Here is a 17,020-nt window from a genome sequence, read left to right as displayed (position 1 = left end):
GTTTTGATTTTGACATTTAGCTTATCAGTGAAGAAAGTGGATCATCATCCTCTTGTTCTGTCAGCTCAAGGGAAACTGAGACAAGTTCCAAAAACCAAGAGAAATCTGCTCGTGAGGATCAAGGTGTGAAACCACTCACATTATCTGGATGAAACAATTTTTGTAGTGCCATAATGTCCATCTGACGGATGAATACCTGCCAAAGCGGTCATATTTATTTAGTAATCCCTTTGTTTCTACACTACCAGACAAAAGTCTTGTCGCCTATCCAAGTTTTAGTAACAACAAATATTAACTTGACTCCTAATTGATCATTTGGTATCAGAAGGGGCTTATATGAAAGGCAAAGACCTCTAGATTACGCATAATTTACCAAAATAAAATATGATCATGCATTGATTTTTAATTATTTAATTAGGACAGTAAGGTCTGAATTTAGACAGAAAAATGAGCAGTATAAAATACAAAGTCATGGTGCAGTGGAAAAAGAATTAATACTTTGTATGACTCCCATGAGCTTGGAGGACTGTATCCATACATCTCTGCAATGACTTAAATAACTTATTAATAAAGTCATCTGGAACGGCAAAGAAAGTGTTCTTGCAGGACTCCCAGAGTTTATCAAGATTCTTTGGATTCATCTTCAATGCCTCCTCCTTCATCTTACCCCAGACATACTCAATAATGTTCATGTCTGGTGACTAGGCTGGCCAATCCTGGAGCACCTTAACCTTCTTTGCTTTCAGAAACTTTGATATGGAGGCTGATGTATAGAAGGAGCTGAAGAATTTGCCCTATCCTGTGGTTTGTAATGTAATGGGCAGCACAAATGTCTTGATATCTCAGGCTGTTGATGTTGCCATCCACTCTGCAGATCTCTTAAATGCCCCCATATTAAATGTAACCCCAAACCATGATTTTTCTTTCACTAAACTCGACTGAATTCTTTAAGAATCTTGGGTCCACGGTGGTTCCAGTAGCTCTTCTGCAATAGTTGTTATGATTGGGATGCAGTTTAACAGATGATTCATCATAAAAACCTTTTGCCACTTTTCCAAATGATCAAGTAGAAGTCAAGTTATTATTTGTTGCTCTTACAACTGAGATTGACAACAAGACTTTTGTCAGGAAGAGTGCACTGACCTCGCTTACTTTTTGAGTGGAATTCGAACCAACAGTGTTGGCATGGAAGGTGGGTGCTCTAAGAAGTGTCTATTGAGAATTTACATCTTAAATTCAAGGCAGTGAGGTTTACGTAAAGATCATATTTACTCACCTCCCTACATTTCCCTGCCACCTGGGTCACGACACCAATGTAACTTTTCCAGTTCTACACTAACCTCACTCACTCCATATTCAAATATATTCAGAGGGAAGTGAGTGCTCTTATGTGGGTTCTACAGATGGCAGGCTCTTTATGCTATAGCTAGTGGATCTCTTGAGAGCAGGGGAGTGTGAATAACTAGAGCACAGCTCTCATAAGCCAAACTACATTGCACGTAAATAGTTTTACAAGTTAATCATGATTTATTTTTAAGAGCAGTCATAAACTTTTGAGGTTGCTACAATAATGGGCTAACTGATTTTCCCCTTAACTAACTGGCATATTTTACATAGTGTCTACTGTATGTTTATGCAACCAGCCTAAGGTGGCACTCCACAGAGCTCTCCTAGCTGCGAGATCAGTGTTTGGTATCCTTGTACCTCCGGTACAGTTAATCCACATAATCCCTCTGAGAGGCAGCTGACCGATGCCAGGTATGTCTTCCTTGTGTGGCCATCTCATGTACATAAATTAAATAAGGGCCCAAAGTGCAAGACTCCTTTTGTAAATCTAATCTCTCCTTCAAACTCTCTGGACTGGAAATATCCTGCTCAAGCAAATTCTACGGCACTGCAGTAAAGTCAAGCTAAATTGCATCTGTCATAGCTTTGAAGAATAACATTAATGACCAACATCCGTCATGGTGCTGAGGAAGTAATGTTCCATGTTACTCAATCAGTCGCCCACCTCCATTAGCAGCTCAGACTGGCATATCTGTGGGGTACAATGTTGCCCACAAATCAAACTAATCTAAGGTTCAAGGACATTAACAAGAATGTCTTTAGACATATCTAAAGGGTTAGTAAACCCTGAAATAAATAATAAAAAAATTAAAAATTATGCCAACAGCAGGACTTGAACCTGTGATTCCCAGGTGAAGAACCATCATTCTAATTACTGAGCCACTGAATATGTCATGTTCTCCTTTCTTTTTTGGGACATTTTTCTTTTATCAGGCCAAAAACAATAGAAATGGAATTTATTTTGAAAAGAGTGAAATTTGAACCTGTGTTTCCCAGATGAAGAACCATTGCTCAGACTGCTGAACCACTTGAGACACCACACCCTCTCTTCTTTTTTTTTTTTTTGGACTCCACAAAAGAGATAAAAGCATAGTAAAATCAAGTTAAAACTATGATTGCTGGTCTAGATGATGGGTTAGTGATCAAGCATGCTGTCTCAGGGTGAGAGGCTATGGCCAAACATGGGTTCAACACTCAGCTGTGCCAGTCTGGATAAATTTCTCAGTAATGCTTCACTTTGAATTGTGCATTGAGCCTTGTGCAGATCAGTGGGTTCACTGAACTAAATGCACAGCAGTGAAGAGATGGGTTAGTGGTCAAGCATGCTGTCTCAGAGAGGGAGGCTACGGTCAGATGTGGGTTCAAAACTCAGCTCTGCCAGCCAGCAGGTTCCTCATTTTAAATTTTCACTTTTAGCTGAACAGTGAAATATGAGTTCCAGAACCTCAATCACCATGAGCCCTGTGGCTCAATGGTAGAGCACTGCAGCACCAACGAGAGGACCCTGGTTCAATCCTGTCAGGAGATGGGGTAGGGGAGATGAAGCGCCATGGAGGATGACAAGACTGTCAAGGAGGAATAGAGATGCTGGTAAGAGGTGGAGTGGATGGAGCCAGAGAGGAGAAAGAGGAGGACTAGAGGGGTGGGGTAGTGGAGGAAGACAAGGGGGAATTGGAGGAGAAGGAGGAGTGGAAGGGAGGTGGGGGGAGGGCAAGAAGGTGTGAGAGGAGGAAGACAAGGGGGGAGGTGGAGAAAGAGGAGGGTCAGAAGGAAAGAGGATTGGAAGGGAGGTGAAGGAAGGGAGGAGAGGTAGGAGGACTGGAAGGGAGGTGGAGAAAGAGGAGGGTAAGTGGAGGAAGACATGGGGGAGTGGAGAAGGAAAGAGGAGTGGAAGGGAGGTGGGGGGAGGGCAAGAAGGTGTGAGAGGAGGAAGACAAGGGGGGAGGTGGAGAAAGAGGAGGGTCAGAAGGAAAGAGGATTGGAAGGGAGGTGAAGGAAGGGAGGAGAGGTAGGAGGACTGGAAGGGAGGTGGAGAAAGAGGAGGGTAAGTGGAGGAAGACATGGGGGAGTGGAGAAGGAAAGAGGAGTGGAAGGGAGGTGGAGAAAGAGGAAGGTGGGTAGGAGGACTAGAGGTGGAGAAAGAGAAGGGGGAGGTGGAGAAAGAGGAGGGTCAGAAGGAAAGAGGATTGGATGGTAGGAGGACTGGAAGGGAGGTGGAGAAAGAGGAGGGCAAGAAGGGTGAGTGGAGGAAGACAGGGGGGAGTGGAGAAGGAAAGAGGAGGGTGAGGAAGGTGGGTAGGAGGACTAGAGGTGGAGAAGGGAGGGTGAGAAGGAAGAAGAACTGGAAGGGAGGTGGAGGAAGGAAAGGGGGGAGAGGTAGGAGGACTGGAAGGGAGGTGGAGAAAGAGGAGGGTAAGTGGAGGAAGACAGGGGGGAGTGGAGAAGGAAAGAGGAGTGGAAGGGAGGTGGAGAAAGAGGAAGGTGGGTAGGAGGACTAGAGGTGGAGAAGGGGGAGGAGGAGAAAGAGGAGGGTGAGAAGGGAGGTGGAGGAAGGAAAGGGGGGGAGAGGTAGGAGGACTGGAAGGGAGGTGGAGAAAGAGGAGGGTAATTGGAGGAAGGTGGGTAGGAGGACTAGAGGTGGAGAAAGAGAAGGGAGGTGAAGGAAAGGGGGAGAGGTAGGAGGACTGGAAGGGAGGTGGAGAGAGAGGAGGGCAGGGAGGTGGAGAGAGAGGAGGGCAGGGAGGTGGAGAGAGAGGAGGGCAAGAAGGGTGAGTGGAGGAAGACAGGGGGAGTGGAGATGGAAAGAGGAGTGGAAGGGAAGAGGAAGGTGGGTAGGAAGACTAGAGGTGGGGGGAAGGGAGGTGGAGAAAGAGGAGGGTGAGAAGGGAGGTGAAGGAAAGGGGGAGAGGTAGGAGGACTGGAAGGGAGGTAGAGAGAGGAGGGCAAGAAGGGTGAGTGGAGGAAGACAGGGGGGAGTGGAGATGGAAAGAGGAGTGGAAGGGAAGAGGAAGGTGGGTAGGAAGACTAGAGGTGGAGGGTGAGAAGGGATGTGGAGAAAGAGGAGGGTGAGAAAGGAGGTGTGGAGGAAGACTTGATTTTCATTCTTCTCTTTTTCCTCCTCTTTATGATCTTCTTTCCCTTCCATCTCACCCTCCCAGTTCTCCTTCCTTCTCCACTTCCCCCACCCCTTCCAGTTCTCCTCTTTCACCATCCACTTCCTGTTCTTTTCTGCACTTTCCCTTCCTCCCTCTTTTTCCACTCCACCTTCCCTCCTCTTTCTCCACCTTCCCTCCTCTTTCTCCACTCTCTCCTATTTTCCCACTGTTTCTTCCTTCCCTCCTCTTTCTCCACTCCCCCTGCTCTAGTCCTCCTCTGTTGCACTCTCACCGTTCTTCCCCACTCCCTCTTCTTTATCCACTTCCCCCTGCTCTAGTCCTTCTCTGTTACACTCTCACCATTCTTCCCTCACTCTCTCTTCTTTCCCTCCTCTTTCTCCACTCACCCTTAGCCTCCACTTCTTCCCTTAGCCCTTAGCCTTCCACTTCTCACTCCCTCTTCTTTCTCCACTCCCCCTTCCTTCCTCTTTCTCCACTCACCCTTCCCTCCTCTTTCTCCACTCACCCTTCCCTCCTCTTTCTCCACTCACCCTTAGCCTCCACTTCTTCCGACTACTTACTGCCTTCACCTCTTCTTCCAACTAGAATCTGCCCCCACTTCCTCCTACAGCTGGGACTTGACTCCACTTCCTCCGACTAGGGACTGCCTTCACCTCCTCCCCCACTTCCTCCTCCGACTGGGATCTGCCTCCACTTCCTCCAATTGGGACCTCCACCAACCAGTTTCTATCACCTGGATTCGAACCGACACAGTCCCGAACAGGGGATGACGATTATACCACTCAGCCACTGGAACCGCCATGCAAATGCTTCATTTTTTTGGATTTTTGTCTTTTAATCAGCCCAAAACCAATAGAAGCAAATTTTTGCAAGTGGCGAGATTTGAACCTGCATTTCCCAGATGAAAGACCATCGCTCTGACCGCTGAGCCACTGGAGACTCCACATCCTCTCTTTGCTTTTTTTTTTGGACTTTTGACTTTTAATCAGGCCAAAACCGATGGAATTTATTATTAAAATAAATTTATAATAAATTATTAATTTAATAAGCTCTGTGGTCACACTTTTTTTGATGATCCGTTTGTTGAATTTAATTTACATGCCAACTTACTCTTATTAGATAATAAGTAGACTGTTAGGTTGGATTAAGGGTTAGTGTAAGTTGACATGTACTTGCAAAGTTTCTTATAGTCAGTTAAATGTCTGTTAAAGAAGCAGTATCAACATATATTAAGCACACAGTCTACTAATACTTAAATGGACCATCAAAATAAAGTGTTACCAGCACCGTGTTTTTACAAACTCTTTAACTTCAAATTTAGTTGAATGTTAACCCTGCTCTTTCCCATAGATTGCAAGTGAATGGTGACCATAAAACATCTTAATCTCATGCTATTGTTAAAGACATTTTGTAATATTTTTTTTATACTCTCTTTTTGTTTCAAAAGTGTGGTTATGTTTGTGGACTAAAATCTTAATCTTTTTTCTGGCAGATAAAGATGTCCCACCCTATTTAACAACTCTTTCTCCAAGTGCTTTAATGACAGGTGAGTGATTTTTATGTAAAATGACATTTGTTTAATTATTTTTGGTGCGACTAGCTAAAATAAATTAAATAAGGGATCTTGGGTTCAGTAATTTCACCTACAAAGGCCAATAAAAGTAATTCACCTCAAAAGAGATGTTGCTCATGTAACCTAGGAGACAATGAGAGTGTCTGAGCACAAGGACCCTCCTCAAAGTCCAAAGACATGGTCACTCCTAGGGAGAGGGTCAGTGTGGGGTCAGTGTGAGGTCAACCTAGGGCCACTGGGTATTGAAGAGGCTTCAATGTGAATAAAACAGTGGACATGAGATTAACACCTTCTGCTGGAAAAAGCATGTGGATTATCACTGATTGGGACTCTTGTGTTAATCAAAAATAAGCAAAAATGTTTTTGATTTTAGTAAAAAAAGAAAAATTGCCAACACTTAGCCTCATGTCTTTCTAAGCCTGTAGAACTTTATGGTTCTCAAAAGAACATATTTTGAGTATATGTCTTTAATATAAGTCATCTTTGTCTGGTGTTTTTTCTGGCCATGATTCCTTTCACTATAATGTAATATAATATAATATAATATAATATAATATAATATAATATAATATAATATAATATAATATAATATAATATAATATAATATAATATAATATAATATAATATAATATAATATAATATAATATAATATAATATAATAGGTGACACAATGGCGCAGTGGGTAGAGCTGTCGCCTCAAAGCTAGAAGGTTGCAAGGTCGCTGGTTCGAGCCTCGGCTGGGTCAGTTTGCGTGGGTTTCCTCCAGGTGCGTATTTCTAAGGCCTTTAATAAAATTATTTTGTACAGCAAATAAAAAATTGTGTAATTGTAAAAATGTCCACCTTTGTCATTGTGGTGCGTGTGCCTTTTATAGTAAAATTTTAAGTTAACAAAGGACATTTAATTTCTAGCTAAATATGCTTATATGTGTAAATATCAAATATAATGCATCAGGGTTTTATTTTTTAATCTCTCATGTACATGTTTAAGCCCCTCACCCACTCCACATTTTAAAACACACAAAGCATAAAGTTATATTCACCTATTTTATTAAAACATATAATAGGATCAAAATGATACTGATATGAACATGTATTTTGCTAACATGTATTAACGAGTATTCTGCTAAACCTTTATAAATATGTTATTGATTTGTAAGCAATTGTAAATATTTTTTTGGCTATAAAGACATTAGCAAGTGCACTAAATTTCATGTCTACAGAGTGAATTAACTACAGTATATAATTATACAGAGTATATACAGGAATCAGAGTGTGAAATTCAATACCTTTTAAGACCTTTTTAAAAAATTTTACATACATTTTAAGACACTATAACCCCTTTTTAACTGAAAACACTGGCGAGATTTTAACTTACAGTATATTAACCAAATATTAATGTAAAACAATTATCCAAAACTCAAACATTACTTATTTACTGAATAAAAATATATTGAATCTAGCTAATTTAGCCGGTTGGAACTGCAGAAATAATGGTTTTGCCTTGGTTACTGCAGTAAAAAAAGAGCATGATGTCAAATCTGGTAGGATTTCATTGATTTTATAAACTACACAGCATCCTGATGTTTACAGACCTAATTCAGGCAAATTTTAGTATACAACCATACAATGCATAATCAAAAATTATATAAAATTTAATAACTTGCAAAATACTATTTAAGACTTTTTAATACTTTTTAAGGGCCTTCAATTTCTCTACATTGATTTATAAACTTTTAATTCTTTTTAAAATTTGGCAGACACCCTGCTATATTCCAGTCCAGACCTTACAGCATTATTACTATGAATAATGACATTGCCTGCTTTTTTGTGTGGGGTTTTATTTTGAATTTCTTTAGGTTCATTGTTTAAAAAATGAGCCTCGGTTCTGCAAATTATTCCTCAGTTCAAATAAATAATTGATTTTCTAATTGGCCGCTAATAAAGGTGTTTCGGTGACTCAGAATGACACATGACATGGCCCCCGATTCCCACCAATGTCAGCTCCCTGACCACTCTTTTGTCCTCCCGGCTCATAATGAATTCATAGGTGTCCTAATCCCTTTCTGTGCCGGAATGGCTACTGTTGCTTTTCTCCTGGTCACTCGGGTGACCCCTGCAAGTGTTTATTATAGTCTTTAGCATTCAGCTGAAACTGAAGATGTCACAGAGGGACATGAATGCGCCATCATCCCGGACAAAAACAAGGGCCTAAGCCGGACTGACCCAGGCGGATTGTTCTGGAAGACACCAGGCACTGGCGGACAGATTAAGGGCGTGAATAAAAGAGATGGGGAAGGAGAGATTAGCAGTGTTCGGAGCAGGATCGTTTCGCCCTAAAACAGGACCACACACTGACACAGTCGCTTTGCCACCATTGTCTCTCTCCCACTGTCACGAAGGGCTCGGAAGCCATTGTTTACCAAATCCTCAATCGTTTGGACAGCGCTGAGACCCGGATACCGACTCTTTGATTGGCACTTGTCAGCGCAGCTAGAATGGAATGACGTGTTGGGAAACTGAAGATCCAGAAACACCATGAATAATAATCAAGGAGGGATTTTCCCTTTTTCCTCCCTCTATTCTGCCGACGGATGGAGGAGAATGGCTTTGGGTGGCACTGTTGAAAGCCTCTTGCCGGCCGATTGTGTTGTTGACGCTCATCCCTTTCTCAAACATACAAAGAAAGAGATACACGGTCGACCTTCTTGCTTCTTTCTGGTGCGCTGGATGCTCGGATATCCAGACGGGAGGGTGGGCAGGCTGTGTGTGTATGTGTGTGTTAACCAAGGCGGACCAGGGGAGGTTTGTGTTTTGTGTTTTCTATGGCCTTGTGAGCACCAGGGGAGGGCGAGATGAAGGATTTGACTCTGCCACTCTCAGCCAAATCCAGCTATCTGTCTCTTTCAGGCCGGCCAGTTGGTATGGTAACCTGGCGTGTGTGGGTTTAAGATGGTTTCTAAGCAGGTCAGTGCCTTGTTTCCAGCTCTGACCGTTCAGTAATCACTGTTCTGCATTGGAGGATTAGGGAGTGTAAGAAAAGGAGGTTTTACAGGGAGAGATAGGCCACGCTGAATGGAATTAGTTGGGTTTCGCAAATTACCCTGTGAAACTTGATTTCACACAGCAGTCAGGGTCTGGAGATGTGTAATTCTTTAAAAATACACCTAGTGTTAAGGAGCAAACTAAATGTTAATGGCATGTTGACTTAAATCTATTGATTTAGCATGTGTTTACACTTGTATTTTTTGTTTAGGTGAGAGCAAAAATGAAAACTATTAATTTAACCTTGGTTTGCCTGTCATTCTAAAGACCAAATCTAATTATACAAAAATGTATTATTAATATTTTGCTTGTTAAATATGTGTACATGTGCTGAAATTTATACAGTTATATAAAGTAACTGAAGAGTTAAAAAATATTGCAAGATCATGCAGAGATCTGCTGCAAGATGAAGCATTCTTGATGTCTATATTTCTCTGCAATGGATAACAATAGAGTGCTTTAGCCTAAACAAACCTGCTAAGTGTGAACTCGCCTTTAATTCAATTCCAATTCTTCAGGTTAATTCAAATACAAATATGCCAAAAAGTCACTTATGAACAGTTTGTATGTGCTTTCAATATATTATTTTATGGCAAAACTTCTAAATATGTTCATCTGGAGGGAGGTACTGACCTTCTCTTATCTCATGCGAGAAGATTTGCTGAGAAGGTTTAATGGATAAATTAAAGAAAACTTGCATGAGCAGAAAACTTTCCAGCATCAAGTTTGGGCTGCAGCGGTTTGCTTGCTTAGATTACAAGGACCAACAGTCTGTGGATCATAAACTATGAATCATAAACTATGTAAACCCGTTTGCCCTTGTAGGATTTATGCAAAGGTGTCTTGTTGTCAGTGTTCTCACGTTGCACAGAGCTGATCACAGATCCATTACAGCCAATTTTTAGAGCTGAGCAAATGCTTAACTGTCTGTTTTCACATCCCATTTGCTCGTTTTGCAAAACAATAAAAATAGCTGATGTTTTCACATCATTAAACACTGGGCGTGATGTACTGGCATCTGCAAAGGTGAGCCATCTGTAACAGCATTGGCCTATATGATCGGAACTGAGACAAAAGCACAGCAACCTGTTCTTATCTGCAGCATCAGTTAATAAATATTATATTAACTGTAATAAATAATCATACTGTCTTTTCATGGGCACACGCCCATTCCATGGAAGAATTCTGTAGCTAGACTTTTAGCTTCCTCCATCCATCTACTAATTAATTGTTAATCATTTGAGAGCAAACAAATATTTTGAGCGATGTTTAAAATATATGAAATCAGATTAGTGCTAGGAAAAAAACTGTGGTAATTATCTTTATAAATACTATTAAAAAAATTCAACTGGTAGACAAAAGAAATGTTGCAAAATATTACATTAATTCATTCATTCATTCATTCATTCATTCATTCATTCATTCATTTTCCTTCGGCTTTGTCCCTTATTTATCAAGGGTCACCACAGCAGAATGAAGCTATTCCAGTATATGTTTAATGCAGCCGATGCCCTTCTAGCCGCAACCCAGTACTGGGAAACACCCATACATTTATTTGTGCGCACACACACTCATACTTTAAGGCCAATTTGTTTACCCAATTCACTTATAGCGCATGTCTTAGGACTGTGGGGAAAACTGGAGCACCTGGAGGAAACCCACACCAACACAGGGAGAACATGCAAGAACACACAGAATTGACTACCGGTTCAACCAGCGATCTTCTTCCAATGAGGCGACAGTGCTAGCCACTGAGCCACCGCAAAATAATTAAATGTATATTATTAATATTGATGTTATTATTTCTGTTGTTTTTATGTCATATATTTAATCAATATTTTTATTAAATAAACCATAATTCCTACAGCACAATAATTCATATGAAAAAAATGCCAGTTGACCAAAACCTATTTCAAACAGCAAGTAAAGTAACTTAGCAAAACTTTATTAGTTGCAATTTATTTCTGTCTGTTTTCTATAACACTAAAAACATCTGCAGCTTATTTTAGACCATTCCAACCGATGCATCGATGCAGACTTGAGCACAAAACTCTGAGGAGTCCCAGAAGTCATTGCAGCTGAATAAAGAAGGTGGAAAGCGCAGCACTTTGAGAACGTGAGAACGAGGATTGCTTTGACCACTTTGATGTCTGCATGCAAATATGTTAAAAACTGAAAAGTAAAACATTTTAGCTTCAACTAAACAGTTGGGAAAACAAACCTTAATTTTAAGAAAAAATAAAATTATTTTGCTATTATATCACAAGGCCAAATTCTGATGCAGAAACAAGGCAAAACAAATTACAACAAAAATTTGCTAACGTGGGAAAATAATTAACAAACTGAGCCTTGGAATTAACATGTTATTGTGTTAATAAGAATGAGAGCTGACTTTCTCTCACACTGTAGCACAAAGCCACATCGCAGTGCAGTGTTTTAGATTTAAAAGCTGAGCAAAACTCTATCCAAAAACCCCCACAGGTTCAGTGCTAATCGATCTCACTCTTTGTGTCTGTAAACGCAGGAAGTGCTTTGTTGAGGACTTCTCAATGAGTTCTAATGAAAGCTGCTAATTTGGGACCGCTGGCAAATTAACAGACCTCCAGGTCTCTTGAGAGAGCATTTTGCTTTTAAATGGTGTCCTTTAGGAAGGACTGAAAATGTGATTATGAAGAGTAGAGAAGGAAGAAAACAGAATAAGTACATGTTCAATGGAGGAGTTAAGGGGAACATTCGAGGATTCTGCTGGACAGCCTATTGATGTACAATTATATAGAAAAAGACAAGTATATGTACAAAAAAGGCATAGTTTGTGGCCACATAATGACAAATATGGTCCTTATTTTGTATTTTTTTAATATCTTTCATAATACAAACACTTTCAGCTTATTTTCAATATCAGGAGAATGAACCACCAATTAATATACAAACATTCATATATTTTCCCTCAGCTTAGTTGCTGATTTATCAGGGGTCCCCACAGCGGAATGAACCCAATTAATTATAAATAAAGGGAAGTAGCATTTAGAATAAAATATAAAACATTAATGGTCAGCAGAGCAATGTTTTTTGCACATTTCAGTCATTTCTGGGCCCAAAGAGTTGGCTATTCTATAAAGTAGTTTTCAGACTACAGCCCACAATCCCTATGGGCATCAAAAGAATGCAAGGAAGGTCTTCAAATAAACATAAATATATTTAAATGCAATCCAACCTTTGACATTATTTTTAGGCATTCTGTTTTCTAAGGAATTTTAAGCTATTTCTTTTATTAGGGGCCAAGCACCGAAGGTGCCTATGGCCCCTATTGTTCTCATAGTTTTTCTTTATTATTATTTATTATTATTATTATTAATATTCTGCCGTTTCTTCCCGAATGGGAGTCTATGGCAGCTATATGAACCGTAAGTAGAAAAATTATCAAAAATGGCACAATTGTAGTAGTGGTCAATAGAAGGTAACTGACCAAATTTGGAGTCTCTAGACCTAACTCTATAGCGCCACCAGCAGTCCAAAATTTCAACATTTAAACTGCTATATAAAAATAAGACTTAGCACAAAACATTTCACTGACCACGCTGATTCAAACCAATACCATACATTATACTCTGCACATTACAATAGTGACCATTTTGAAAAGTGCAGTAATACATTTTAATGTTACTAGTCCTTTGAAACTGAACCAATTGTCCCCAAATTTGCCTCAGTACATCTAATGACTGAGCTTCACAGAAATGACAAAACTTAATGTTAATATTCAATTTTGTTCAAAAGTTAAGATGTCGTAAACATAACAAAGTACATGAAAAATTGCTTCAGAGGCTGTATCTCAGCCAAAAATTACTCAATCAAAATGAAACTTAAAATTCTCAATGAACACTATGATCTTAAGGTCCAAGCCAAAGTTGGTCACAGCGACCCCTACAGGTCAGGACACACCTAAAATGCATATTTGTGCTTGTAACTTTTAAACAGTTGATCAGAAAATCATGTTCTTGAATTCTATGGATTCCTTGGGTCATGTCGAATCTGGCAATGTCATATTCGAGGGTGGACTTGACCACCTGTCCGCCATTTTGAATTGGTCATAAATTGCCATATCTTTTGAAAAGTTTGACATATCCGCACAAAAGTCAACATGTGACTTCAACAGCTTGAGTTAGAAATATACCAGAGGTTTAAAGACAGCGCCACCCAGTGGTCCAGGTGTCTAAATATTCTAAATTAACTGATTCTCACGCTTAAACATTTTTACTTTGGCCAGCAAACATGCATTACTTGCTAGCTCAAAGTGTTAGGTCAATGCTCTGCTAACACAGAAGTTGTGGGTTCAAATCCAGCGTAGGGCAATGATGAACATTTAGAGGCTAAGGACCAAAGATGACATTAAACAGAAGTTGTTGCAGGCATTGTGATGCATTTGAAGCTCATCAGGCTCTCCGATGCATTTTAAGCTCATCAGGCTCTCCAATGCATATGAAGCTCATCAGGCTCTCCAATGCATTTTTAGCGCAAAAGGCTCTCCAATGCATTTAGCTCGTCAGTGTCTCCAATGCATTAAGCTCATCAGGCTCTCCAATGCATTTTTAGCGCATAAGGCTCTCCAATGCATTAAGCTCATCAGGCTCTCCAATGCATTTACTGTAGCTCATCAGGCTCTCCAATGCATTAAGCTCATCAGGTTCTCCAATGTATTTAACATTTAACACAGTTAACATTAACTTTTATTTGCATGACAATCTTTTTTACCTTGCCCAGACACCTTTTTTTACCTTGCCCAGAAAGCATGCATGACCTGCTAGCTCAGAGTGTTTAGCCAGTTTTTCTGCCAACATAGAAGTTGTGATTTCGAAACCAGCATAGGGCAATATTGAACTTTTAACGGGCAAGGACCAAAGATGCTATAAACAGAAGTTTCATGAAAAATAATCAGGTTCTCCAATGCATTTGAAGCTCACCAGGCTCTCCAATGCTTTTGAAGAGCATCAGGTTCCGCACTGCATTTTAAGCTCATCAGGCTCTTCAATGCATTTGAAGCTCATCAGGCACTCCAATGCGTTTGAAGCTCATCAGGCTCTTCAATGCATTTGAAGCTCATCAGGCTCTCCAATGCATTTGAAGCTCATCAGGCACTCCAATGCGTTTGAAGCTCATCAGGCTCTTCAATGCGTTTGAAGCTCATCAGGCTCTTCAATGCATTTGAAGCTCATCAGGCTCTCCAATGCATTTGAAGCTCATCAGGCACTCCAATGCGTTTGAAGCTCATCAGACTCTCAAAAACATTTGAAGCTCATTAGGCTCTCCAATGCATTTCAAGCGCATTAGACTCCGCACTGCATTTGAAGCTCATCAGGCTCTCCAATAGATTTGAAGCTCATCAGACTCTCCAATCGATTTGAAGCTCATCAGGCTCTCCAATCGATTTGAAGCTCATCAGGCTCTCCAATGCATTTGAAGCTCATTAGTTTAAATATATTATATTATATATAATATATTTAAATATATTATATTATAATATATTATATTATAAAATATTATATTATTCATTTTCTTGTCGGCTTAGTCCCTTTATTAATCTGGGGTCGCCAAAGCAGAATGAACCGCCAACTTATCCAGCAAGTTTTTATGCAGCGGATGCCCTTCCAGCCGCAACCCATTATCTGGGAAACATACACACATACACACACACACTACAGACAATTTAGCCTACTCAATTCACCTGTACCGAATGTCTTTGGACTGTGGGGGAAACCGGAGTACCCGGAGGAATCCCACGCGAACGCAGGGAGAACATGCAAACTCCACACAGAAACGCCAACTGAGCTGAGGTGCTACCCACTGCGTCGCCTATATTATATTATATTATATTATATTATATTATATTATATTATATTATATTATATTATATTATATTATATTATATTATATTATATTGTTCATTCTTTTCATTTTCAGCTTAGTTGCTTTATTATTCAGGGGTCACCAAAGGGAAATGAACCGTCAACTTATCCAGCTTATGTTTTTACGCAACGACTGCCCCTCAGCTGCAACCCATCACAGGGAAACATCCACACACAGTCCTACACAGAACATACACAGACATTAACTAAGGACAATTTAGCCTACCCAATTCACCTATACCACATGTTTTTGGTCTTGTGGGGGAAACTGGAGCACCCCGAGGAAACCCACGCAAACGTGGGGAGAACATGTAAACTCCACACAGAAATGCCAACTGACCCAGCCGATAATTATATTATATTATATTATATTATATTATATTATATTATATTATATTATATTATATTATATTATATTATATTATATTATATTATATTATATTATATTATATTATATTATGAGTTAATGATCTAATTTGCATTTTCTCTGTCAAATTACAGAAAGTCCAGAAAACGAGAAAACCTTTCTGGTCCCACTGTGCCCAGTGATCTCTGACCATGCTGAGGAGCCCAAATACAGGTCTGAAAGACTCAGAGAGAAGAGGAAGAGGAAGAAGGAGATCAGGAAGACTAAAGAGAGGAAAAATAAAGCCTTGCAGATTTACTCCAAACTACAAGATGGAAAAGAGCCAACAGAGACCACCGATCAAAGCTCTTGCTCCAAGTTTGAAGACTGTAAGTACACAAATTAATATGAAAACCACAGTCCATCTGCAGTCCAATAAATGCAGGTACAATAACAAGATTTCCAAGTCACTCATTCACAAATCGGCCAATGTTAACCTCTAATTTAAACTGCTGATTGATAAGCTCCTTTCCGTAAGCTGGCATTTTCATTTTAAGGACAACAAAAACGGTCACGCCATTGAAACACCTGTAATTTGACACTGTGTACACACTCCAGTCGGCCCACCATCTCTTGTTTGGTTTTGAGCTCGGAGCTTTGCACTTGATTTTTTAATTAGCTATGCTTTCGAGTGGCGTTCTGCAGGTCTGCTCCGATGGTCCTAATTTGCCAGGCTTTTTCATGATTGGATGCGCGATTTGGAGTGCTGAGGGTGTGTACTGAAGGTCAAGGTGAAGAGGCGGAGCCCAAGCGGGGTCACAGAGGTCACAGGGCTTGTGTGAATGCAGGCCTATTGTGTGAATGGGCCTGATTGGACAGGTCCCTTCAGCTTATAATCAAGCACAAGAGGAGGAAGCACGCAGCTGTCGCTCACATCAGACATGAGTGTCGCTCTTTGTGCATTTGCGGATGAAAGTGAGAGGAGTTTGAAAAGGAGAAAGTGAAGAGAAAGAACGCTGTTTGCGTTGTTTAATATCCTGGCGTGCTGAAAATTTCAATCCGTTAGCCTGTTTTTCCTCGTTTTCCTGTATTGATTAGGCAAGGCAAGGCAAGGCAAGTTTATTTATATAGCACATTTCATACACAGTGGCAATTCAAAGTGCTTTACATAAACAGGAATAAAAAAGACAGGTTTAGGAAAATAAAATGCAGACAATAAAAAATATTAAAAACAGATAAAAACAAATTAAAATGAGTTAAAATAGGTTATAAAAGAATGAAAAAGAAAACGAAAAACATAATAGTGCGATCTGTCGGACGCAGCACAGTGCTCATTCAGTAAAGGCACAGCTAAACAGATGTGTTTTCAGTCTTGATTTGAATGTGCCTAATGTTGGAGCACATCTGATCATTTCTGGAAGCTGATTCCAGCAGTGAGGGGCATAGTGGCTGAAGGCAGATTCACCCTGCTTAGACTGAACTCTTGGAACTTCTAGTTTATATGATCCTAAAGATCTGAGTGATCTGAGTGATTACTCCTATCAGATTCCCTACGAATGAAATGGCATTCATCATAAATTGTGTGTATGAATATGTGTGAGGCCTCTCAGACACTTATGAGTGTGGCTCCTCATTAGGGACTCAAAAGCTCTAATTGGACATAATTTGTGCCCACTCTCTCTTTACTGAACAGA

General features: G+C 40.2%; 1 protein-coding gene across 2 annotated transcripts in view; it reads left to right on the top strand.

Moving 5' to 3' along the window:
• Nucleotides 1-17,020, top strand: part of LOC101884203 (uncharacterized) — a 78,916-nt gene that overhangs the window by 39,361 nt on the left and 22,535 nt on the right. For both annotated transcript variants that reach the window (XM_021475248.2, XM_073947128.1), the window contains 3 exons: nucleotides 21-123; nucleotides 5,956-6,009; nucleotides 15,482-15,715. In XM_021475248.2, coding sequence (XP_021330923.1) covers nucleotides 21-123; nucleotides 5,956-6,009; nucleotides 15,482-15,715 — 391 coding nt within the window. The remainder of the gene's footprint in view (nucleotides 1-20; nucleotides 124-5,955; nucleotides 6,010-15,481; nucleotides 15,716-17,020) is intronic.

Source organism: Danio rerio, chromosome 4, assembly GCF_049306965.1.
Source record: "Danio rerio strain Tuebingen ecotype United States chromosome 4, GRCz12tu, whole genome shotgun sequence".
NCBI classification, from domain to species: domain Eukaryota; kingdom Metazoa; phylum Chordata; class Actinopteri; order Cypriniformes; family Danionidae; genus Danio; species Danio rerio.
This window is presented reverse-complemented; position numbering and strand designations above follow the sequence as displayed.